This window comes from Phyllostomus discolor, chromosome 11 (assembly GCF_004126475.2).
Source record: "Phyllostomus discolor isolate MPI-MPIP mPhyDis1 chromosome 11, mPhyDis1.pri.v3, whole genome shotgun sequence".
Lineage (NCBI taxonomy): Eukaryota > Metazoa > Chordata > Mammalia > Chiroptera > Phyllostomidae > Phyllostomus > Phyllostomus discolor.
This window is the reverse complement of record NC_040913.2, coordinates 68,180,372-68,206,919: the sequence shown is the minus strand read 5'-3', so window position 1 is coordinate 68,206,919 and position 26,548 is coordinate 68,180,372. Positions and strand designations below refer to the sequence as shown.

Sequence of the window (26,548 nt, the reverse complement as noted above, 5' to 3'; positions counted from 1 at the left end):
CTTTCTTCTTCCTGGAATGCTTATCCCCAGAGAGTCCTGTGGCCAGCTCCCGCACTTCAAGTCCCTGGAGGTTCCTAACTACCTTATCTAAAATTCTAACTCCTTTCTCCCTAAAGCTTCATATTCCCATTGCTTGCTTTAATTTTTCTTCCTAAGTCATTAACATGCTGTATATTTTTTACTTATTATCTGTCTCCCTCCTAAATGTAAACCCCACCAAAGTAGGGATTTCTGTTTTAGTTATTGCTAAATCCCTAGCACCTAGAACAGCCTCGGGCACTTTGTAGGCTCTCAGGAAAAACTTAAGGAAGAGTTAAATACAGGTGTGAGCTGATTTAAAGAATAGTATGAAGTAAATCAGTACACGTGGTACAGGAGTATGCACAAGGCATGAAGTGATGCGTGAGATGTTTGACACATACTGATTTAAGTAATCTTTGAGTTTATGTTCTTATAAATAAACAGCATTGTAGTAAATAGTCTTAAGTAATTTCTTTTGTATATTTATAATTGTTTTCTTAAAATAAATGCTTTAAAGCATAATTAGCTGCTACTCAGGACATGACTCATTGAAGCTAGAAAATTTGTCAGTTTATGCTCCTCTCCAATATGAGCACCTGCCTGCATTTCTTCCCTACCCCTTATTACTGTTATCTCAGTGCCTTTTTATCTTTGCCCATTTGATAGCTGGAAATTCTGAGTGCCTTAACTTGTCAACTTCTCTGATAACTTACATGTATGAATATATTCTTTTTCACATTTTTAATTCTGACTTTTTTATCCTTTTTGGTGAACTGCTTGCCCATGTTTGTGTTGGCCTGGGGCTCTCCTTGCAGTGGATTGACAACTGTATAAACTGGTTTTGTTGGATGGATATCACAGGCCCTCTGGTTTATAGCCAGCAACAGAATGCAGAGGACAGCCAGACCTCCGAGAGACTGGAACTGGGGGTCTGCTTCCCTTTATCAGTTTCACTCTCCTGCTTCTCTTTGCAAACTGGATTTCCCTTTACTTCCTTTTCTGGAGGTCTCTCTGCCCTCCCGTAACTCCGTCGTATCCCATCTGTGTTTGGCTTGCCACGTCACTTAGTTTGGCCCTACTTTAACATGACCTTTCAGTTCAGGTACCCATCATCATCAGAGTGCCATGGGTCTCTGTGTCCCAGATTTCTAGGAGTGAGCAATCAGTTGGCTTCATTAGGTGGCCCTTCCTGGTTCGGTCGGCTGAGGTCAGGATAGGGGATTCAGGCAGTGGAGCCTGTGGAGGAAGCAGCTTCTGTAGGAAGGCACAGCGACTGGAATGTTCAGTCAAGTGCCTTTTGCCCATTTTTGGATTCGCTGGATTCATCTTTCTCTCGTGGGTACCCAGAAGTCCTTCACAGACAAAGGCTGGTGTTGCCTTTTGTCTCATGGGTGTTTTCTGTCCATTTACCATTTTAATTTGCTTGGTGCTTTTGCCATGTAATCAGATCTGTCCATTAAACCATGACTTCTGCTACTGTAAAGTTTAGAAATACCTTCTCTGTGAGGGAATTACACATTCAGCTATATTTTCTTCTAGTTCTTTATGGTTTTAATTTTATGTGCCCCTTGAATTGGGATAAATTTTAGAGGAATTTGAGAGAGAATATCTTTGCCATATTCATTCCAGAATCATTGTGTTCATTTAGTACTAATTTATTTCAGCAAAGTGTTGTGGCTGACTTTATTTTAGTTTTATACTTTTTAAATATTTATTCCTAGACGCTTTATAAATTTTATTCTGAGTAGATTTTTTCACAATTATGTTTTCTAAGAGGTTCTTCATGGTTTATTAAAGCTATTGTTTTTATATTTTTATTTTGTAACTTGCCCCTTACTAGTTCTATTGTAATAGCTTTTTTTACTTGATAGCTTTTGAGTTTTACAAGTAGACAGTTACAACATCTGCAAATATTTCTAGCTTCCTCTGTCTCTTTATTTCTTTCTCATTTTATTTTGATAGATCTTTTAGAATGAAGATAATAATTGTAATGGAATATGAGGCATATCTTATACTGTCGTACAATATTTAGCTAGGGATAATTTTTCTGATTAGATAGTCAAAATGCTTTAGGAACAGGTAGGTAAACAAAAGCAGTGAAAAACAGGTCCTGACTGAAAAGATTTTCCCCATTGGCTTGTCTCGGAACCTGAACGTTTCACTCGTTACACTCTTTCTGTTCAAATCGTTGCCTCTAGGAAGTCCCTGTTAATATGCACATGTGATCTCGCCCATTAACATTGTACTTGCTAATACAGCATGCCACAGATATAGTTTTCTGATTTTCTGTTAATCAACAGTGGCCAACTGTTATGGAAAATTGAGAAATGGACCTTAATCAAATCGAACAGGATGTGTTTTGAAAGTATTGTCAGCAGTAGCCTTCCTAAACTAGCAGCTGCATCTTTCCTGCTCTGCATTCTGTGCACCTCCCACCTCCATCCCTAAACTTCTACCATGGGGAACTTCTTTAGCTTTTTTGAAATATCTCTTGTTCCCTTGCCTGGGCTTTCCTATGCTTCCCCCGCACTGTCAGCATTCTGAGGCTCAGGGTCAACTGCATGCCACTTACTCTAGGAAGGTTGATTTCCTTAGTTTAGGCTATGTCTCCTCCTGTTCTTCTAATGCACCGTGTATTTTCTTTAAAATAATATTCTTTTTTAAAGTATTTATTTTTAGAGAGAGGGGTAGGGAGGGAGTAAGAGAGGGAGAGGAATGTCATTGTGAGAAAAATTGACCAGTTGCTTCTCGTGCATACCCTGACTGGGGGCAGACCTGCAGCCCAGGCACGTGCCCTGACTGGGAATCAGGCCACCGGCCTCTCGCTTTGTGAGATGATGCCCAACCAAGTGAGCCATGCCAGTCAGGGCTGAGTGGATCATTTTAAATTGGTAAGTTCTACGATATGTGAACTATTATATCTCAGTGTAGCTATTATAAAAATAAATGGGACATATATCATAAAAGTATATACAAAACAATTTAAGAACTAGCTGTTCCACTTTTAACTTGTCTTCATGAAATATTTTTGATATTTTTATTTTTATAATTGCTTTTTAAAATTCTTTTAAAATTGCTACAACTACTCACCTATAAACCCAAACAGCACACGGCCAGGGAGTGTTCCTGCCTTATTGACCATTATGCCTGACACGTATGGAGTCACTCCATAAACGCTTCTTAAATCGTGACTGCAGGGGAGCGGAGGACAGTGTTGGGCATGTGCATTAGTGAGCTCGAGTGAGCGAGCTGCCTTGATAAGCTCAGAGAGTGGCTAGCAAGAGGGAAGGTGAGGAGTCGAAAGGGGTAGGGACACCGTGTGCCCGAGCCAGAGCCATTTAGTTCTGTGTGGACCTGAACCTAGAGAGGACTAAAGGCACAGCCTGCCTTCTGTCACCGGAGTTGAACAAAGAGTTTTAAAGGATCTGAAAGGTCATTTCGTACATGGATGAACTCTGTACCCTTGGACACAAAGGAAAGTAAAACCCTATACTTACTGTGCTTTTCCCTTTAATTTCTTGCTCTTCAGGGTTGCAGAAGGCAGCCACTGACTGGCTTTTACAGCATGCAAAATGGTAGGCTAGCTCGTGAAGTTCAGGAACCCCACCTACAATAAAGACCATGTTTAAAAAGCTAGAGTGAAAAAAGGCAACAGTGGGGGGGGGGGGGAACCAGGGATGTGTACAAAAGTCGAGTTTGTTTCTCTTTCATGGTCAAAGAAGGGAGGGTTTGTTTTTGTGAGCCCGGACGGCGACAGTTTATGAAAATCTTTCCAGCAGTGAATAAAATATCAGCATATAGTTTTAGTGTTCCTCAGGTTGGAGTAAACTTACCTCCCTGTACTTTTATTTTTATATTACATTAATTCTGTATATTAATTATAAACCGTGAACTCAGAACTGAATATAAATTGGAAGACCAAATCTTTTTTGGGTTATTATTTCTTTATCTCACTTATTTGTACTGTGTCTTCCTGATGGAACCTGCCAGTTGACACAGAGTTGAAACACACACAGTGATTGAGCTGATTTTGTGTGAAATTCCTATATGACTAACGAAGTGAAGCAAGGTGAGACTGCCCGTTTGGCCAGTTGGGTTGGGGAGGTGTTGTATTTAAGGGGACAGCAATGCTAGAGCTGTGCAAGGGCTCCGATTTGACCCTTTCCCTTTATGCATGGGGAACCTGAGATGTTAAGTGACTCCCCGAGGTCACACAGCATTTTAGCTTCAGGGCCAGACTAACAATGATAGCTGCAGTATTGTATACACTTGAAGCAGATAACTCTTTTACCTATTTTACAGATGAGGAAACTGAGGCACAGAGAAGTAACTTGCCCAACTTCACACAGCTAGCACATATCAAAGCCAGGGTGTGAACCAAGGTCTGGGCCTCAAGTGTTTGCTTTTGAACCATGAGTTGTTTTGCTTCTCCCCTGGTCCAGTATTCTCTGCCTGTTACCTTGCTGTCACTGTAACATTTTCAGCATTGCTGCCTCCCCAGTAGATGGCTTCTGCAGGTGTTTTCCATTCATGAAAATAGTGTTAGCTTTCCCCCAATATGTCTGCTCTGGCTTCAGAGATGGGTCAGATTGGATTCATCTAGTCTGGAAGTAAGGAACCCTGAAACAGGAAATGTACCTACAGGCCTGTGATCAGTGGAGCCATGGCCTGAAAGACAGCTCCTAGTCCTGCAAGGGTGTAGTTTGGGTTATGCTGTGGCCTTTCATTCCCATTCTCAACCATGGTTGAGGAAATGGTTTCTTTTTTAAGTTGGCTCAAAAACCAACAAATGAAATTGGTTGGTGCTATCATGGCCAAAGATACTTTGATACTTATTTAATATCTATTTCTCTGGCATTGATAACAAAAGGTAATTTCTATTCTTCTTCTTCTAAGTGTGTTGTAATATACATTGTCTGTTTTCTCCTGGGAAATAGCTAAAAGAAATCCCAGGAGCTGTAAGGCTAGATTCACCCAAAACAGATGTTTCAGATGGGATCCTTTGGAGTTTATAACTGGGAGACCAAGCAGAACTTGAATGCATTTTTTTTATCTTCAGCACTTGTGGAATCCTGAGTTCATGGGGTCCGGAGGGCACCTTCATCCAGTAGAAAATTACTAGGATTTGGTATCTCTAGAACTTTTGTGAGGGGAAAATGGATGTACTTTTTTGCCCATCAGGTTTCATGAGATTATAGTCTTTAAAATTTGTTTCGGAATTATAATAAACATTTCCCTCAGACTTTAGAGCATCTTTTAATTCATCTCACATGTGTTATTTCATTTCAAGACAGAATTAAGGAATTATCCTGTTAGAGGAATAACAAAAGTGCAGAGGGACTGGAAAGTTGAGTCAGCCGTGGGTTTAGGTCAGCCGCATAGAGGCATGTGAAAGGGCCTGCAGGAATGAGTGGACCTCCCTGTGCCGGAAAGGAGGAAGGACTTGGGCGAAGGGAGCAATAAGCTGAGCGAAGGGGGTGCACAGTGAACAGAGAACAATGCAATGGGAGTGAGGCTAGAGACTTGACCCGCCAATATTAAGAACAGCACGCTAGGGGCAGTGAGGTGAGCCCTGTGCTCGGTGATGGGACATTATTCTGTAGGCATTGGAATGTTTTTGAGAAAGAAGATAAAATCCAGCTATAAGTGTAGGAGAACTCAGGAAGAATGGAGGTTGATTAGAAGAGAGAAGAGTAAAGACCCATTGGTAATTGAGAGTATCTGAAGATTCCCAGGTTACTATTTAACCTTAAAACTTTTTTTGTTTGTGTGTGTTTTTAATACATTTTCAGTTTTTCTTTAGTATAGGGTATGTGCTGATTTTTAAATATTTAAATGTTAAGTACCTTGCCTTTTCATTATAAAGAAAATGCCTTTGTCAAGAGAATAAGAAAACATTTATCACGAATAAGACAGTTCTTTTTTGTTATCAAAACTTGACTGTGGCAACTTGGTTGTTGCTGTAACTTGTAAAGACCTTTGAGTCTTTAATATTAATTTCAAGTGTTTGGCATTTCTCATTACTAAATAGATATCACAAAGCCTTCAATGGAAAATTAGCAGCTATAGACTGAAGTCAATTATTTTGGTGATTTTGTCTGCTTTCTACAATTAGTTTAGGGGAAAGTGGAAAGCTAAAGTATCAGGGCGATATCTTTCCTCTGGGGGAGTTTATGAAGTGGAAATACCCCGAACCAAGGAGCCGGAGACTGGCCTTGTAGTTCAGCTCCCTGCAGCTTTAAAACTATGTAACTCAGGAAATGTCTGGTTAACCTCTCTGAGTCTTTTTTTTTAAAATAAACTAAGTATAAACTGTCACAAGGAGCTTATAAGACCCAAGTGATTTAAATATGACAAATGTCAGGTTTTATTTCTGATATAAAAAAATCAAATGCAATGTCTATACCCTGCTAAAACAGCCCAACTGGTATTTCTTTTCTTGGCTAAAGACTTGCTAAATGCTCTGGGATTCACCCAACAGCCTTACGTGGTCCAAGTCAGAAGCCTAGAGTCTATCTTGGTCCTTTCCTTTGCTTCATTTCCTATATGTAATGGTCCCTAGCATTCTACTTACTACCATTCTCAAAAAACTAACTAAAACTACCGGTTTTACTACTCTTTGCTTCCTTTTCTCTCAATGCTGCTCATCCACTCTGTCACCTGCACCTTTGGCAGTAGTTGCTCATGGGACCCCTATCTTCAGTCTCTCATTCCTAACAAACACCTACACGGCACTTAATTATTGTCCAGGCGCTGTTTTAAGCACTTTATACACCCCAATTCATTTAATCCATCTATTTAATTCCATCACCTTCCATAATGCCACCTAGCGATTGCTCTGAATTCTGGCCACTTTTCTTACCAGCTTAAAGTCTCTGTTTGTCTCCCTTGCCCAAGTTTCACACTCCTCAGCCCCTTCTTCTGCACCCTGTAATCTGGTTGCACAGGCCTCTTGCACTGCTTTAAACAAGTGTGTGTTTTTATACCTCAATGAAGTGTGCATTTTGGGCATTGGTACACGGATCCTGGGTTTATTCTGGGCAGTTGGCAGAGAACTTTTTTTTTTCCTATTTCAACTCTGTAAAACTAAGGATTCTGGGAAAGAGAAAACATTAAAGTAGTTTTAAAATTTTTTAATAGCAATCAGTATCTTTGAATTGCTAGTTTTATCTTCATGGTTAACCCTTTAAGGCACATCACGGTTATTATTTTCAAGTGAGGAGACTGAGGAAAAATGGTGGCGTAACTTGGTGAGGCTGAGACCTGAGCCCAGGTCTGTTTGAGCCTCTTAACCTATTCTTTTTTTGTTGTTGTTTTTTAGCGTTTTTGCCTTTCAGTTTTATTTGAGGTCTCCATTAGCACAGGGAAGTGATGCAGGGAACTGTTTACTATGGCAAGTCCTCTAGGATTGAAGGCAGACATGGTTCAATTCCAGCTTTGTATCTAAAAAGCTTTGTGTCTTTGGAAAAGTCAGCCTTTCAGAGCCTCACTTTTTCCTTCTGTACATTTATCATGCTTTCCAGGCTAGGAGTGCTAGGAAACATCTGTGGACATGGGCGTGGGAGTGTATTTAATATAAAGCATCACCTGTAACCATAAGGAGAAGAGAGCGCGTAGTGGTATGTTCATTTGTCATAATGAGCTTTCCCCCAACTTTGGCAATTTTTACATGGTATCAATGGGAGTTACTTCTGCAAGTATTTTGGTTGCTGTGAAGTGACTAGCATGTGACAACACTGTGACAAGGTGCAGAAACGTCATCTCTTGGGTGACTCGGAGCTGGTGGCATTACAGCACATTGTAGAATTTAGAATCTCATGGGGCAGGACCAAAAAGCCAGCCTGAGGTCCAGGAGGACAGGACTTTTAGCACCTCTGGTGGATAAAGGGGAGGGGAGAATTCACACCTTTGCTATTATCGCTACTTGACGTGTCATGGGTCTTCTTTTTATTTTAAGTGACTGCGGTAAAGATCTTTTGATAGAACTGGTGGAATTGATGTAAAAGTGTGTTTACATTTTATTTGATTAGCTCCAGTTCTAAGGATAGGAATTCAGATTGTGAAAGTAAGACTGTCTGGTGATTTGACTGTAAATGAAGGAGAAATTTAAAAATGAATTTTGAGAACAGTGGCAAGGTGAAATCTGTTTTCTTCAGACCCCGAGGGAAGGATTATATCCTCCAAGCGGAAGTCCCAGATTGGTAGGTTTTTCTTTTTTTATCGTTTTGGGTATTTTTCTAGCTATTAGCTTAGTTAGATTTTTTTCTTTTTAGTGCCCTCTCTTCCTCCCCCCCTTCTTTTCCTCCTGCTTTATAAAACCGGAGTGATACTATTTGTAATACATTTCAAAAATAAAACAAGAATAAGGCTTAAGTAAAAACTTCATGGAGCTGGTTGACTGGGTCGACTCATTATTTCTGAGTGCACATGTGTTTCGGACCGTAAAATGCACCTAGTTTTTAGAGGAAAATAGGGAAAAAAATTTGAAGCAAAAAATGGTAAAATATTTAATAACATAAATAACATAATATTTCACCGATGTAAATGTATAACAGAACTCAACAGCAGCATTAACAACCATTATTCCTCCCAAATTTGGGTGGGGGTGCATCTTATAGTCCGAAAAATACGGTATTATGCTAGGATAGGAGTAAAGTGGTGCCAGGATCTTGGAGAAGGTGGGCAAGTAAATATTCTCATTCCCTAAACTTATAAAATATCTGAACTTAGTCCTCTGACATGTATGTTTTATTTTAGAAGAAAGATGAACTATATATAGAGTTAATACATTTAGAGCCATGAATAAAATAGCAACTGTAACCTTCCTGTTCCTGTATCAGGCTGTGTTTATCTCTGAGGCTCTGACCACTATCGCTGCCTGAATGTCAGCCCCATGAAAGCAAGGCCTCCCTCTGTTGGATGCTTTACTGAGCACCTAGTATTTACCTAGAACAGTGTGTGGCTCATAACAGATATTTAGCAAGTATTTGTGAGAGGATAATGGGGGGAAGAGAGGGAGGGGGAGCTTCGTTTGGTGTATCGTTGTCTCCTCTTACTAGAAGGTAAAACTGTGCAAGGACAGGGCTTTGTTGTGGTCATTGCTATACTCCTAGCACCTAGAAGTATGCCCAATGCAGAGTAGGTGCTTTAATAAGTAATTACTAAAAGAACTTATGCAAATGTATTTGTGTATATTAACTACATAACTATACTAAACCTGTTAGTTTAGTCATATGAATGTCCTTTAAAAAGTAGACATTTTTGGCCCTGGCTGGTGTTGCTTAGTGGATTGAGCACCTGACTGTGAAGCAAAGGGTCGCTGGTTCAATTCCCAGCCAGGACGACATGCCTGGGTTGCAGGCAAGGTCCCCATTGTGGGGTGATGTTTCTCTCTCTCTTTCTCCCTTCCTTTCCATCTGTCTAAATATAAATAAATAAAATCTTTAAAAAAAAGTAGACATTTTTGTTCCTCTATACCAGCATTATACCTGAAGTATAACCTATAGTAATGGAGCACAGAAGAAAGGCTACACAGCATGTTGGTGAAGACCTTGAACTCTCCAAGTAAAACTGCCCAGCTTGTGGTCCAGTCCTAGCTTTGTCATTTACTAGCAGTGTCACAAGTTACTAAATGTCTTCATGTGTGTGACCTCCTTTGTAAAATGTCACAGGGTTGTTAAAGGGATTGGCTGGTTCATATAAAGGGCTTAGAATCATGTGTAGAGGACAGTAATCACTCTAGATGCATTTAAAAAGTTTGTTAAGACCAAAGTGTGTGTGGATATTCCTGCTACTTCATTCATCATGAGCAATGAAGAGTGGAACAGTCCCTCGTTATTCCCAGAGCCCCATTTGAGGACGACCCCTTTGATCTGTCCCCAGATGCTGGGATCCTTGTAAATGGATGAAAGTAGGAAGTGACAGGTAACATTTTATTTTTTTAGGGGATTACCTTCCTGACTTCTGCCTACTGATCTCTGTGCACTCTAGTCAGGGAGTTAATCCTTTCTCTTTAAAATTGCATGCAAAATTTGTTAAGTAAATCTGAGAAACCTTCCATATATCAAATGACAGCAGCTTTTAGTGTTAACTGCAGTAAGCAGCACCTCAGGGAAGCTCAGGGTGGAGAGGATATGCTGACAGCCGCTGTAGGAGTTGCTGCCCAGGGCGTGCAGACTGCAGAAGGTATTTGCAGGGTGAGCCTGCACAGCCATGTAGTGACAGTGGTAGCAGAGAAGGGCCCTCCTGGCAGATGTGTGGTTCTGAGCACATCAGAAAAGTGAGGAAGAGCCGGGGGACAGGACAGCGAGAAACAGGGATCTGTAAGAATTTGGAGAGAGGGCAGAAAGCACTAATAGAGATAGGAAAATTGGATAATAGCCACAAAGAATCCATAAAGCCTCTTGCTCTTTAGGAAGTGGAAGAGTTAGAAAGGGAAGAGAGAACAGAGGAGAGCATAATGAACCTACTATCGTCTGGCTAGATAATACTAATTTAGTACCTCGATGTGCTAGGGCGTGTGTTTGATCAAGTGGAATTCATATTTACAAGTGTACTGTCGAGTGGTTGTAATGTTTCATTTAGGGGTAGGATATTTATGTATCATAAGTGAATTTTTACTTGCTTATCTCTTATGTTTTAAATTACATTAAAAAGAATTCAGTTCTACTTCTAGACCCCTAGCAGGGATGGACTAAAGAAACCCACTCAGGTTAAATTAGTCACATCTTCGGATTCTGTGGCCGCTGCCTACAAGGCCTGGCATCTTGAGCCATGTGCTCAGCAGGAAAGAGATTCACGGGATGACTCTTGGAAGACTATTTAACAAACTATACATTATTAAAATCATAGTCATTAACCATGTGAGTATCATCTAATTTGTAGAGTATCTATTGCTTGTTAGGTTGGTCGGAGCACATACGTTCCCTCACTGGCCAATCCTGACCCTACTTCTGTTGCCTGCTTTCTTCATGCTTTCTTTCACTGCCCAGCTTCCGATGGCCAGTGAGTATACACTGCTACTAATTCAACCCAGCAAAAATGTGTGCAGAAGAGAAATTTTTGCATAAATTATTCATTGCATTCTAAAATGTGTGGAATATCCATTAATTAAATAATTAGAAGGTGGTTTAAGACCCAGTTGAAAGTAGTTTAGTACTTCATATTGTTTTCCATTGAAATTGACCGTTTTTACCCCCCTTAGTGGAGGAAGGGGCAGAATATGGCACTTTAAAACCATTTTTCAGTCAGAACTTTTGCTTAATATATAACCAATCAGTGATAGAAGACTGATCATTGAAGCCTCAGGTAATTACATGAAAAAAGAGAAACTAGGAAAAATTTAAATAGTTGTAACTTAACTAATAATCAAGCATGTCCTGGGTTTTCAGACGCTGTCTGGGAACCCGTTGCTTTTGAGTTGACTCCTGGGCAGTGACTGCGTCGTTGAATGGGCTTCCGTGGAGGGACACACTAAGGAACAGTGTTTTTGGCATTACACAGAAACAGCCATTGTCATTCATTTTTCTACTGTAGAGGAAGTGTATGTGACCATTTTTTGTCTTTTTTCAATTGGTAAGAATTTCAGAGAGGAAAAAAAGCAAAGACGAGCTAGTTCAGGCATTTTCTGACTTAAAAATTTGACATTTCTTTTCATAAATTTTCTTCAGAATGATAGACTTGATTCACTCCGTTGTAGTAAATATTCTGCCTGAGGGTATTAGACGTTCTTGTTTGTAGTTGCATTAGGTTAGACAGTGAGAGCATGCTGACTAGTCCTGTGAGGGAAGGCACCAGGCTCTGGCAGTTTAGACAGTCCTTTAACTTTTCTCGTTTGTCACCAGCCCAAGTGGCACCTCTGCCCTCCTCCTACAAAGGAGGGAGTTTTCTGATTTGTCTGGTTTTTTTGCGGGGGGAGGGGGTATAGGTTTATGATATATTTATTTATTGAGACTGTTAATAACCTTTATTTAAATGACTTTTTAAAAATTAAATCATTTGAATTTAGAAAAACAGGAGGGGATGTGATACCTTGACCTGGATAAGCCGAGTTTTTCTGTGCAGAGAGGTGGGTGCGTTGTCTGAACCCAAACCACTCTGTCTCCGGCAGTGTGTGCAGTGCCACCGTCTTGGCCACAGTCATTAACGGACATGGTCAGCTTCAGACTGTCCGCTCATTAATTTACAAGGGCATAGCATACAGTTGCCCCCAGCTTTATTTCCTTTTGCCAAGGTGGAGAGTGCTCTGGTGTCATTAGAGATTTTTAATGCTATATAAAGGCAGTGAAGTAGCACAGCCAAAAAGTTGTTTCTCATGGGAGACATGAACTCAGAATATCCACTGACATTTTAAGAGCATTTCAGGAAAACAAGTTAGTCCATGCAAATCTTTTCCTTTCTTGTCCTCTGAAGGGGAATTCAGTGATCCCAGTTTGCACAAAGAAGCTTCTGTGCAAACAAGGAGCATGCACATGTTTTTGCATCATTTTCTTCTTTATTTTGCAAGCTGGACATCTAGTAATACTTGCTTTGCAAAGGATTCATCTGCAGTTTTTGTGATGTCATGCTGAAGTTGACTGGGTAATATTGAAGATACCATGTTCTCATTTGAGAGCTGGCCCAGAAAAACTGCAGCTTAGTATAGAAAAACAAACAAACCCAAAAAGCAAACAAGTGAAAGCCTGCATCGTCTGGATCATGCCTCAGAGGCGTGTGAACCTCTAGAAGAGTGAAGGGTGTACTCATTTACTGGGAATCCGTGCTTCTGAGGCAGATGCAGCCCACTTCCTTCGGCCGGGTGAGCCTGGTCGGTAGCTGTGCCACTGCCCTGCCTGCAGGTGCCCTCTGCTGAATACTGAACGCAGGCCTGAGTGACACGAGGGTTAGAGGGTCCACGGAGGAGGCTGGACCTCTAGGTGACGCTTGTGAAAATTCTTCATCAGCAAGGACTGAATTTTGGCCTGTGTGCTAAACAGAGAAACAGTTATTAGGGTTTTGACCATTCTTTTTCAGTTTATTGTCCTTACTTTTAAAGGCCCTAAAATCATTTATAATAAGAAAGATGAAGTCCCTTCTAGAGAAAATGTATTCTCTGTGTCAAAATGGGTTCATTGGGGCAGTTTAAGTCAGTATTAATTTCTACTGGGAGTTAGCTAACATTTTACTATACAAATAGCAATTTACATCTACTAGATACTGTCATATGTAATTATCTCATGAGATCATGCAAATACCGAGCAATTTGAGTCTCAGTGAGGCAGGGGTAGGCGTAGTGAGGAAAATGGGTCGGTGATGGGAGCTGACTGTGCCCTAGCCATCTACGTGGATCCTCTCACTTAATCTTACAACAGCACGGGGAGTTGGTCTGTCGGGTCCATTTTACAGAGAGACAGTGTTGAGGCTCACAGAGAAGCGAACTGACCCGAAGTTCCGCAGCTGGCGACTATGGAACCAGTGTTTGAATCTTGGCAGTTTACCTGGATGGAATTTGCTTTAACGTCTTCTACATTAATAGTTGTTACTTGTTGGCAAACTGAGCACTTGCAAGTGGAACCCCACTAATAAGTGACAGACCTAACTCTTGCTGTAATGGAATCGTGTTCAGATGCTTGTACTGCCAGACATATTTTTGTGCCGGTGCATTCCGGGGTTCCTCGGTCATATTGCACACTGCGGCCTCTCAAGGGTGACTTATCCCCTGATTTGCGGTGACTGCTGTTCCTTCACTGAGTTCCCGCAGGTAGGGCGTGGTTGGTGTGGCCACCAGATAGCTCTCCTGGGTATCCTGTGGACACCTTACACGTACCACATCTTTGAACTAAACTTGGTCCTTTCTCCTTCTGTCTCTGTTTCTGTCCAGAAGCACACACACGTTCTGTTATATACCCCTCTCTCCTTCTGGTACTCATCATCTTGGCAGGGGCATCACATTCTACCAGCTTCTAAGTCAGAGTTAACCTCCCCTCTCTGTAAACACTGCTGCCCACATATCCCAAGTCACTGTTATGTTCTTTCATTTTACTTTCTGAACATCTTTTGGAGCGGGCTTTCCTTTATATTTCTGCATGGACTTTCAACTCAGATTCTTGACTCTGATCAGGACTATTTTGAGAACTTTCCTAGCTGATTTCTCTGCCTTTGATTTTGTCTCCCTGCCATTTTTCCTCCATGCTACAAACAGAAGTTATTTACCAAAATCCAAGTCTGATTCATTCATTACCTTAACCCTGGCATAGACCTGATAGTGGTTCCTCACCAGTTGTGGTGGTGGCCCTGACAAAGTCCTGACATCACATCAGAATCATGTTGGACCTTAAAGGGAAAAGTGCTGCCCTTGCTGGGGTGGCTCAGGTGGTTGAAACATTGTCCCATAAACTGAAAGGTTGCAGGTTTGATTCCCAGTCAGGGTACATGTCTAGGTTGCAGGTTTGGGTCCCTGATCAGGGCATGTAGGAGAGGTAACTTACTAATGTTTCTCTCTCACATCCTGGTTTCTCTCTCTCCCTCCTTCCCTTCTCTACTCTCTGAAATCAATGAGCACATCTTTGGGTGAGGGGAAAAAAAAGAAAGAAAGAAAGAAAAGAAAAGTTCTGAGGCCACTTCAGGCCAACAGAGTAAGAATTCCCTGGAATGGAGCCCTGTCATGTGTCTTTTCAGGAAGGTTCACACATCTTCGTATCAGCCTGTCTACTTGGATATTTAACAGTCATCTCAGAGTTAATGTGTCTAAAATAGAAATTTCCCCCTCAGAACCTGTGCCACATTGACCTTCCCCATCTGAGTCGATGGCAGCTCTGCCCTCCAGTTTGCTCAGACCTTCCATGGCCACTTTATATAAAAATGTATGTACGCCCATCTCAAAACTGGGATTCAGATCTCTTCTTGCTTTGTTCTATTTATAGCAGTTATCACCTCCTAGCATATCATACACTCATTTATTATGTTTGTGGTTTATTTTTAGCTCCCCTGGATAGAAGAGTTTTCCTTTGTTGTTCTGTTTTGTTCACTGAAGTATTCCAGATACCTAAAGCATTGCCTGGCACGTGGTAGGGAGTTTGTTAATATTTGTTGCGTCCGCAAATACAGACCAGAAAATGACCAGCAATAGCATAATGAAAGTAGTAGAAGCTGTCAAGGACTTGGGCACGGGAGTCCCACTGTGTCCAGCCCTGTGCCTCAGCTTCCATCTGTGAAATGGGTACAACACTGCTCACTTCATAAGATCAAGGACCAGATGAGGCAGTGTCTAGGGAGCATGTATCCAGGGCTAGCACCTAGTGACTGAATTATGTCACGTGCTGTCAGGCAAGTGGTACCACGGGAGGTGCTGTGGTGGTTCTGAATCATTCCTCACTGGCGTTTCCTTCTAGTTTAGATGGTATACTGTCTCTGCTGTGCCTGAGAGATAACCATCCTAGGTGATGGCCAACAAGATTTCCTTTCTAAGGGACAATTTATGCTTCACAGTTTTAAGTGTGTCTCACTGATGATGTATGTAGACCTCTTCTTCACTGACTTGCACTCTGGGCACAAAAGCCATATGTTTGTGCTGGCTTTTCTGGATCTGTGGGTTTCAGGCTCTGTGTCTGTATCTGCAGCCTGAAGGATGACGACGGGGTCCTATTGCTCCCTCTGGTCCTTTTATTCCACTTGCAGCTGGAGTCATTTCTTCCCACCCTCGGGATTCCTCTGAATTGCCTTTGCCTAGCTTATACCGGGTGGAGAAAAAGTAAGTTTACGGTCATTTGTATGGAAAACAATGTGATAATTAATAAACAATACATACAAGAATAAAAGCCGTGTTTTGCATACTCACACCTGTAAACCTACGTTTGCCCTACTACATACCCTGTGTATAAAATTGAAGGAGGTGCTGGTGGTTGTTGTCTTCTAGCACAACTCCCAGGCCTATTTTACTTTATTTACCTTTTAAATTTATTTTGTATTGTATTTTTTCATTACTGTTTGTCCCCCTTATACCACCCTCTCTTCCGTGACCACCACACTGCTGTCCATGCTCATGAGTCCTTTTTCCTTATTGCTCAATCCCTCCACCCCCTAGCCTCCCCACTCCGAGCTGTCAGCCTACTCTCAATGAGTCTGTGTCTGTGTCGCTCGTTAGTTCAGTTGCTCATTAGATTCCACATAGGAGTGAAATCATATGATATTTGTCTTTCTCTGACTGGCTTATTTCACTTAATGTTCTTCACGTCCATCCACACTGTCACAAAGGGTGAACTTTTCTTCTTCTTTTACAGCCAAGTAGTATTGCATTGTGTAAGTGTCCCATAGTTGTTTTATGCACTCATCCACTGATGGACACTTGGGCTGCTTCCATATCTTGGCGATTGTAAATAACACCGCAATAAACATAGGGGTGCTTGTGTTCTTTTGAATTTATTTGTATTTTAGATCTCTTTGGATAAATTCCCAGAAGTGGTCCCAGGGCATATTTTATAAATGCAGAGGGAGGAGGGAAGCTTCTAGTTTTAGCACCACAATTAAATTAAAATTTAAAGGTTTTCTTCAAAATTTAAATTCAAAGTACATATGAAATAAGTCAGTATATCTAGTGCCCTCTGCTGAAGGTGGTCTCTGTAGAACTTTTCCAGGGTTAGTCATAAGGAATCAGAAAGTTCGTGCCGCATGTCGCTGATAGCAGAGCATTGAGGACAAGAGGACATGGACGCAGCTCATGGCTCAGTTCTTGCGTTCTGTTGACAGATACTGAGTAACTTCAGTCTACTCTGATGACATGGATACACAATGGAGTTCAAGATTGTGGTAGATGCGAGATGGGATTTTTAAAAGGGAGAGCTATAATGAAAATATATGTTTTGTGCTCTGAAAATGCAGCTGGGGGCGGCTGAGAGTTGGAGTTATGGTTCTTAGAAAAGTAGCTGTTTCACCTGGCCTCTTGTAGGTACAGTAAGAGTTTGCAGAATTTTGCTACCCCAGAACTTTTGGGTTGGGTAACAAGTCGCAAAGTGAACAACACGTGAAGGAGTATATTTCTCTGTGTCTTTTCCCAGGCATGAGGTATGATGGTAGATGATAAATCTAAAAGAGCAATTGGGGTCAGCTTGTGAGTGGCCTTACAGGCACGCTGCAGATTATGCATTTTTATCTCGTGTAGGATCTCTGTAAAGGAGGCACGTTATCGCATGTGTGGTGACAGTGTGCAGGCTGGGAAAAGGGTGAGCATACAGAGAAAAAAGGGTTTTCCTTTTGCATTTAGAGAAAAATCAGTGGGTCCTAGGCAACTGAGAGAAGCTCTGGCTAAAACTACAGAAAAACAGTAGGAATAAAGTTTAATCACAGAAGCAAGTCAAAACAAACCCAGACGGTTAGCGTGATTGGGCAGTGCACCCCCAGTTCACAGTCAGGGAACCCCAGTATTGGAATGCTCCAACTAAAGTTCAGAACAAACGTTTCAGGAGATAGTGTTACCAGAAAAAATATGGGATGCCCAGTTAAATTTGAATTTCTAGATAAACAAGGAATAATTTTTTAGTGTTAAGTATGTCCATGCAACATTTGGAATATACTGAAAACTTTTTTTTGTTAGTGTGAAATTCAGATTTAACTGGGTGTCCTATTATTTGTATTTGGAAACTCCAGTAATCCTAGTGTAATTAAAAAAAAGGGTCATGAAAAGGCCTAATGGTCAGACTCAATATTTTTTTTTAATGGAAGTGTTAACCACATTTGTTTGGAGGTTTGAGGTACAGGCCCCAGTGAGCATTCGATAAAACACGGGGGTGATCTTTTGGGGAGTGTTTTTCTACATTCAAGGGATTTCACCTTATGAGATTGTGAAGAAGAAAAATGAAACTGGAGAAAAGGGAAAATTCAAACCATTGAAAGCATGTAATATTCAGCAGACTAGATGGACGGCATCCTGTGTATTCCAGCACACAAAACGGGGTGTCTTCCTTGCCAAGAGCGGTCGTCCACGTTCCTGGATCAGATGTGAACAGGGCTGGGTGCCATTGTTGGTAATGCTCATGCTGTATACAGTGGCCCCTGTGTTCTGGCTCCTGCTGTTATTGAGGCTCTAAAAACATTACAAAACCCCAACAATAAGCAGTCTGCTGAGAATGTGAGGTCATAGTAATGTGACCTCACTGGGAGCCAGTTCTTTGGAATCCCTAGACCAGCAGACACCAGAGATGTGGGGCGAATGGATACTGGGAAGGGGCTTAGGAGAGGAAGGATGGCCCAGGCGCATCCTGGGCTCCATGATGAGCTTGTCCTGGTGTCTGTCTGATTGCTGGTGAGTTTGTATTGCCTTCATTTCACAGACTCTGATTTAAAAGGAGCGACCTCTGTTCTTATTCAAGGAATCTCATAAATCGTGAAATAGTACAGAATGAAGCCATCTAGGAATGGAGGTATTTAACCCCACATTATTCCTAATTTTCTTTTTTACTGAGAATCCTGAGAAGTCTGGTGTCTGTAGATTTTATTATTACCTCCTGGTGTATGTGATGAGGAAAATAAGAAATAGACTGGGCTGGGCAAGGTAATAGAAAGAGGAGGCAAATGTGAGGAATGAGAAGCCTGAACAATAGGAATGCTTTGGGCTACTGCATTTAAAAAAATGTATGCTCATTAGGATAAGTCTCTTGTATATGAATAAACTCTCTGCAGTGTGATGTATATGGTATATAAACATGTTTTCCTGGAGTAATAAGTATGTGAATTTGCCCTGAGAAGTGAACATTAAGTACTAGTTTAACCGAGAAGAAAATCCTTTCTTTGACATTTATTTTTTGGCATGATAGCTAATATACAGATTAGTAAGAGAATACATGGGAACACAACTCCAGGGATTTTTTTTGATTTATAAAAATTATTTGATTTTAACAATAGTTATTGAGCAGATATTTGACATTTATGTCACTCACGTGAGAAAGCACAAGTTGAGTTTGCCTTTAAAAGAAAACTTCTTCTATGCATTTACTTACAGATTTGCCACATATCATAATTATTCGGTTTTCCGATAGGATAAATTCACAAAACTTGCTGGTAATGTGAACTCTCTAAAGGAAGGTTTTAGGATGAAAAAATATTTAAGTATTTGCATGAAGACCTCATCATGATGAAGCAATGTATTGTGATTGGAGGTACTTCTGCTGGAAGGTGTTTAAGGTGGCCGACTGTTTTTAAGGAGGTGTTCCCAAACATCTGGTTTCCCTGCGTCAGCTCCAGGTTGGCTGTTGTACTGGAAGCGACTACATTTCAGCATTTCATTTTGACTCTGACTTTGTATACCCTCTGGACACAGAAAACAATGTGGTGAAGACAGGGGTGAGGGGCGGCTGGGGGAGAAAGGGTAAAGAGGGGAAATGGAGGATATCTGTAACAGTGTTAACAATAAAAAAAAGAGAATGAAGCAGTATCATTAATAGTTGCAGTAAAATAAGTCAGCATGGGTTTGATAAACCTCCCCTTGTATTTCCACTTGGCCGCAGTCTGTCTTGGAAGGTGTGAGCTGACATGTGCATTGAACAGAATTTTCACATAGTTGGTGAGTCTCAAAGACAATGTGGGGTAACCTTTCTTTTTTTTCCTTCCTGATAGCCTCCTTTCAGGGACAGGTGGAGTACTGGGAGCTGGGGGAGGGCGCTGGGGACAGTTAACTCCTTTGGGTCTGGCAGCAGTGGGAAGTCCGGGACTCCGCAGCCCCTGCAGTCACGGGGAGCACCAGCGGGCTGTGCGGTAGCCCACCCGGATTTGGTGGATAGTGAAGCTGCCAGGCTAACACTGAGTTGGTGGATGAGTGGAAAATGGGAAACTGAAATTTAGATGGAATAGTGACAAAATAGAGACTGAGCAGTTTTTAAAATACTCATTTTTGCTGAAATGATTTTTTTTATTTATTACATGATATGAGTCCACAGCTATTTTTTTCCTATTGGTAATGCTTTTTTTATTTTACTTGTAACAACTATGATTACATATTTAACAGTTTGATCATCCCTGGTCCCCCTTCAGAGTGTCCGGTTTAGACAGTGAACGGTCGCTGTACTTACAGTTCAGGTGTAGTTAAAGAGGCACGGGATAGAGCAAGGACACTCGGCCTAGCCTGGGGACCCCTGCCTGGGGTGGATTTTATGTTTTTAGAGGCTGTAAACACAAAAACAAAACAGAAGCAAAGAAGCATGTGCGGCAGCAGCCTTCTGTGGCCTGCCATGTCCGAAACATTTACTGTCAGGTTCATGACAGAAGTCTAGAGTCCGTGGTGAGTGCGCTGGAAGGCTGCTCACGCACAGCAGTTTGTCACAAACAGTTTTGTTTAGTTACCAAGTTAAAGTGAAGACTTGGAGATTACTGTGCTCTCGTCAGTTCTGGTGTTATAACTGGGTGGTGTAGCACTGTATAGCCAGCCACAGGCTGTAGTTTGTGACCCCTTTCTGGAACAGAGGCCTCACAGTGTGGTTTGAGGGGCTTCCCAAGACCCTTCAGAAGGCTTGTAAGGTCAAGTTTATTTTATGGTAACAGGACAGCATTATTTTCCTGCTTCACTGTGCTGATATTTGCATCGATGGTGCAAAAGAGTGGGGTGGCAGTGGGGGGTCTTGGCACAGTTCGAGGTAGCAGCACCAAACTGTTCTGGTTGTTACTGTGTTGCACTTTACTGCCATGCACTCGAAATGAAGACAATGGCCTTGATAAAACAGTGCAAATTGATTACATTTCAGCCCTTGACTTAACACCTTTTTAATTCCTCACTTGATGAAAATATGCATAAAGCACCTCTGCTCCTGTTGGTTGCCTACAGGAAAAGCACTTGCATGCAATTAGGTTTGTGAGCTGGAAAACACTCCCTTTCTTCGCAGAACACTACTTTTCCTTGAAATTATGACTGGAAAACTGTGGTTACTGGCGAACATTCTCTCGGAAATTAATGGATTGGGCCTGTTACTTTAAGGAAAACAACTGACAATTTCTGTTGCTAATGATAAAATGTGAGCTTTCAATCAAAAATCAGAAGTTTGGAAAAATTATATTTCTACAAAAGTTTGACAGCTTCCCAGTTCTCAGACTTTTCTGAAGATATTAGTGGTGATATTAATGAGTGTGATATTTTTAATGTAGTGTACTAAATTGTATGAAACTATTTTTCAAATGACCATTGCATGTTGCAGAATCATGCCTGGGTAAAAGATTCATTCAAAATGTAAGTCAGATTTTAATATGAGTACAAAAAGTTCATTGATGCAATTTTGGAGTCTGTATTGCAACCAACCTTTAAGAAATTACCACTTGTTTTATTATGGTGTCATAATCAGAATAGAATATCTATAATTATCTGAAAAGGAAATTAAAATTAACTAAATATCTCTATGATGCTGGATTTTCTTAATCTTTTTCAACCAAAACGATATATTTTTACAAATTAACTGTTGTAGTGGCTGTGGGAATCCAACTGTCCTCTAGTAAGGCAGCCATTGAAGAAATTTGTAAAAAATGTAAACCATAGTTGCTTGTCTCACTAAACTTTATATTGTTTTAGAAAATATAGTTATCTTTAATAAAAATATATTACTTATATTCATGGAATGGATTATTTTTAAATGATTTAATATTGGAAATGTTTTTATTTTAGTTAGTAATATGGTGGATGTCAGTGGGTATAACCCACGTAAACAAAGGTCTTTGGAGTTCTGCTCCATACTTTTAAAAATGTAAAGGTCCCAAGACAAAAAGGTTTGAGAACTGCTATCCAGGGTTTAAGCAATCACTTCATTAGCACATTAACATATAGCGATTGAAAATATTTTTATGAATAATTAGGCATACAACAATCTCATTTAAAATAATTTTTTGTTGGTTCTACATCATCATGATAATTTCACCAGCTATTTTCCTTTTTGCCACACAAGAAAATCTTTTCAATTCTTTTTTCCCTCCTTTTCAGTTCTCACAACCATGCTCGGGTGAAAACAGCCCTGCTAGAGCCTCAGTCTGAAATGGGGAACACGGAGATTCTGGAAAGGGAGCCCTTAGAGAGTCTCAGCAATGGCACCAGCAGCAACGTGGAAGCTGCCAAAAGGCTGGCCAAACGCCTTTATCAGCTGGACAGATTCAAAAGATCGGATGTTGCAAAGCACCTAGGCAAGAAGTATGTTCTGCCCCAAGGCCGGTTGTCTGTGTGCGAGTGTTAATATCAGCTTCGATATTACTAACCAAGTCTGTTCTGTTTCCTTATAGCAATGAATTCAGCAAACTAGTTGCAGAGGAATATCTGAAGTTTTTTGATTTCACGGGAATGACGCTGGATCAGTCTCTCAGGTAGGATTAAACATCACTTCTGTTTGTTTTTGCCTCCATAGGATTTCTCCAAAGAAGAGAAAGTAATGTGCTAAAGCTAAAATCTGGTTTTATTTTTTTAAACCCACGGTTACTTTATGAATTTAGCCCAGATTGTACTGGAGATATTAAATGTACTATAAAGTAAGAAAATACAATATCCTGGGTTTAGGAAATCTCAGAAATTCATGTTCTGCATGACGTGGTAAAGAATGCTGGCAGTGGAGGTCTTGAGGAGAAGTGGAATCTGCGGGAATTTGGTTTGGGGATGATTAATTTTTTTAAAAAAGGTAGTATACAGGCTGTAGAATTTTAGATATTTTTCCTAAGCATATGTTTACCATACTGATTAGACTTTTAAGACAGTGTTTTAGAATTAACTCATGGATGGAATAAAAATGAGGATCAACATAATAATCAGCAGAAAGTATCAGTATAAGTGGTTAGGCCGTAACACTTTTTGCCGACCTGTTCAAATAAAGCTGTCTTAAACACACTGGTCCTTACTTTTCACACCGTATTGTACTGTACGTTTCTAAGAGCAGCTAAAGGCAGAACCGAGTCAGCATCTAATCTTATGAAGTCTATAACCTGTCAGAGCCTGGAGGGATTCTGAGATCATCTACATGGCTGTCTAGTTGTACACATCAGATACTGAGGCCTGGGAGGTGAAGTGAGGATGTTTGGATTATAATGCACGTAGTGACTTCTTCTGTGGCTCTTTGCATGAGTCTAGGATACTCATAGGTTTTGCAATGAAGACAGGTAAGCGTGGAGGAGAGATCTATATTTTTGTTTTGCTCTCCTACGTGGTTTATTTTTAAAAAGTTGAAAAAAATTAAAATTTGGTCAGTGTAACTTAGATTAACAAACTATAGGGAAAACAGCAATATTTTCATCATAGAAATAATGTTTATTATATGTTTCTTTCAATAAGATTTCTTAGAGCATTTTAAATGAAGTTTTCTTCTTCCCATCTCATGTTTTGGAGACTATATCTGCTTTGTCAAGTGAGGAATGCCTGGATTTGTCTATATTAATAGACAGTACTCTCAGTGACTCTGCTTCAGAGTAGTGTGTGGTTCTGGGCATATTTTCTATTGTTAAAAGAAGTTTTATACTAAACAAATTGATTTATTCCTAATTTATGGAGTAAATTGAGTTTTATATCTCAGTTTCCTTCTCATGTAACAATTTAATAATGTGGAGATATAGGCAAAGTAAAATTAACAGAAATCTGTGCACAAGACAGTAAAGTAGTAGTTTTAATACTGGGTTAGTGGCAATGACAGTCATGTAACAAAACGACAAAGAAACTGATCCATGTAGAGTTTGAAAGCAGAGCCTGCGTGGCTGCGCGGTCAGTCTGGTGTGCTTTGGTTCTCATCCAGCTGGTCTTCTTAACTCGCAGCCTGACACTTAGTTGTATGGGGAGATCGCCTACCTTTCCCAGGCTTTCCTTGGTGTTACAGCCCTGTCATCTTTTACCTGAACGTTCAAAAGAATTTGAATGTCAGTACAAATTTATACTGAATGGCCATCTAGTAAGTGACTTTTTTAAGTAACTGCAGAATATTTTCCTTTGTGCAAAATATTTATTATGTCTATATGAATTAACTTTAACTGTTATACATAAAGAATATAGTAACATTTTCTAAAATTTTATGTATTCCCCCCCCTCATTTTTTTTTAGGTATTTCTTTAAAGCATTTTCTCTTGTGGGAGAAACTCAAGAACGAGAGCGAGTTTTAATACACTTCTCCAGTAGATATTTTCATTGTAACCCGGATACCATTGCTTCACAAGGTAATCTGATGGAAATGCTTGATTTTTTTAATCCTCACACAAGGACACGCTTACTGATTTTAGAGAGAAGGGGAGGGTGGGAGAGGGAGAGAGAGCACATGAACGAGAAGCATCGGTGTGAGAGAGAAACATCGATTGGTTGCCTCTCATATGCATCTCAACTGGGACCAAACCCGCAACCCAGGAGGCATTGGCCTGACCAGGAATTGAACTGTGAATTTCAGTTTACAGAACAATGCTCCAGCCAACTGAGCCACACCAGCCAGGGCTTAAATTTCTTTTCTGTAATAAGGGTTATTTTCCTCATTATGAAAGTTACATTTTGGTGGGAAGTATAGAAAATTATACAAAAGAAACTTAAAATAATCTAAATATTTCTATCTAGAGATAACTATTATAAATAGATTTACTTCTTTGTAGTCTATTAGGACAATATTTATTTAATGTCAAGTTGGAATGTCATCATTAGAGAGTTGTTTCCTACTGTCTTTCCCTTTCATTGTGAGCATTTTCTCATGCCATCAAATCTTCTTTAAAAAACATATTTATCAATGCACGATATTCTTTATGGTCCTTTCAGTCATTTTTCTCTATTTTCCAGTTCCATCATGTTCTTTACATTGTTTACACTTTGTCGTTCTGAGATTTTATGTGCAAAATGGATTGTAATAAATGAAATTCCAGTTTTCTTATTTTCTTTTCCTAAACATCTGATCTCTAAATTTCTTGATGAAGTGCATGTGTGCTTAGTTTCAGGTTAGTTTTGGAAATACTTACAAGTCACACTGGAGTTTATGGTGTGTCTGGTGCTTTTGTTTGATATTCATCAAAACAACACTGACCACTGACTTTGGTTTATGATTTTAATGAACCATGAATTTGCTTATTGTACTATTTTTATTTTTTAATTTTTAAATTATACTTTATTGATTATGCTGTTAGAGTTGTCCTAATTTTTCCCTGTTTGCCCCCTTCCACCAGCACCCCCCACTCCCTCAGGCAATCCCCACACCTTTGTTCATGTCCATGGGTCATGTGTATAAGTTCTTTGGCTATTTTTGAAAAACAACTTTAATTGTTGCTATACCCTATGAAGAGTGATTTCTTCTCCATTTCAATTCTCACAATAAAGCAAAGTTTTCAGGGTTTGAAGTCAAGCACATTTACTTAGAATTGGAGAATCTCCCATAAAGAGACAAACTCTGGAATAAATCTCTGAGACTAGATGCCCTAGAAATAGTAATGACCCCTTAGTTTTAGTATTACCAATCAACTAAAAAATACAGTTCTTGATTCTGAGTGGAGTGAGTGCCCCCACCCCTCTGTCCTGCAGGCGATAACTGTCTGATTATTAAAGCCACATTCTTATCTGTGAGATGGAAACTTATTTTTCTTATTCCTTGCTTGGACTGTATTTAAGCCATTTATTCCCTGCCTCAATCACTGTCAATGTTGATAGCAAATGCAACGGACATAAGAGGACTGTTTTTACTGGAACCTTCTTCAAATCCAAGATGCTGACACTCTGAATGAAATAAAGAACATGGATTTGTGCATTCACTTAGCTGTTGATAAGGAAATCGGAGAGTTGGCTGCTGAGTTTAACTTTCAGGAATTTGCTTTAAACATATTTAGAATTTGTGATAATCAAATGAAACTGGAATAAGTATTCTTTCAGGCATTTAGTAGCATCTACCAAGAGACATTAATAACAGAAATCTCCTACTATACTTAAAGGCATACTTTTTAAAAATAGGCTGTCTTTAATTCTTGAGTTCAGTAATTGGACAGGCCTTTCTGTGCAGTTAGCATAATTAATAAGGTTTTCCTAAGTGTGCAGCTGCTGTGCTTGGATTGAGAACTGCAGGGAGAGAGTACGGAGGAAACTAATTCTGAAGCCTGGAAATGAGAAGTTTAACTCAGTGCTTTTTCTTGTTTTATATAAAATAAGAGGAGTGATGTTCCTGTATAAGTGTAAATCCTTCTGGTTCAAGCAACTCTTTTCCCCCACATATTTAATTTTTTAATTTTCACAGATTATTTCAGTATTCCACTTTTGTCTGACTCGTAGTATCTTGGACCATTCAGTCTAAATGTTTTTTTTGAATGGCAAGATTCATTTAAAAAAAAGAACAGCAAGAAAGAGGAGATAACTGTTCCTGCCTATGTATTTTCGGCCAGAGAACTGGAATCCAGACAGTAAACTGTGGAAGGTGCAAACTGTGGCTTTCTTTAACTTTTGCTTCTTCCCGAATTCACTTTCCTCCCAGAAAGTAAAAAACGTAACAGTATTAAGTAATTTATTATTTTCATGTCTTGTGTTAAAAAAAATTGAGGAGGCATAAATAAAAAAATAAAAATTATAGTCTCACTCTCCAGAGATGATAATCTTTTTAAATATTAC

At 40.0% G+C, this 26,548-nt stretch overlaps 1 protein-coding gene across 2 annotated transcripts in view; it reads left to right on the top strand.

The window, feature by feature from the left end:
• Positions 1-26,548, top strand: part of PSD3 (pleckstrin and Sec7 domain containing 3) — a 536,273-nt gene that overhangs the window by 297,268 nt on the left and 212,457 nt on the right. For both annotated transcript variants that reach the window (XM_036011513.1, XM_028526436.2), the window contains 3 exons: positions 21,947-22,150; positions 22,240-22,320; positions 24,032-24,144. In XM_036011513.1, coding sequence (XP_035867406.1) covers positions 21,947-22,150; positions 22,240-22,320; positions 24,032-24,144 — 398 coding nt within the window. The remainder of the gene's footprint in view (positions 1-21,946; positions 22,151-22,239; positions 22,321-24,031; positions 24,145-26,548) is intronic.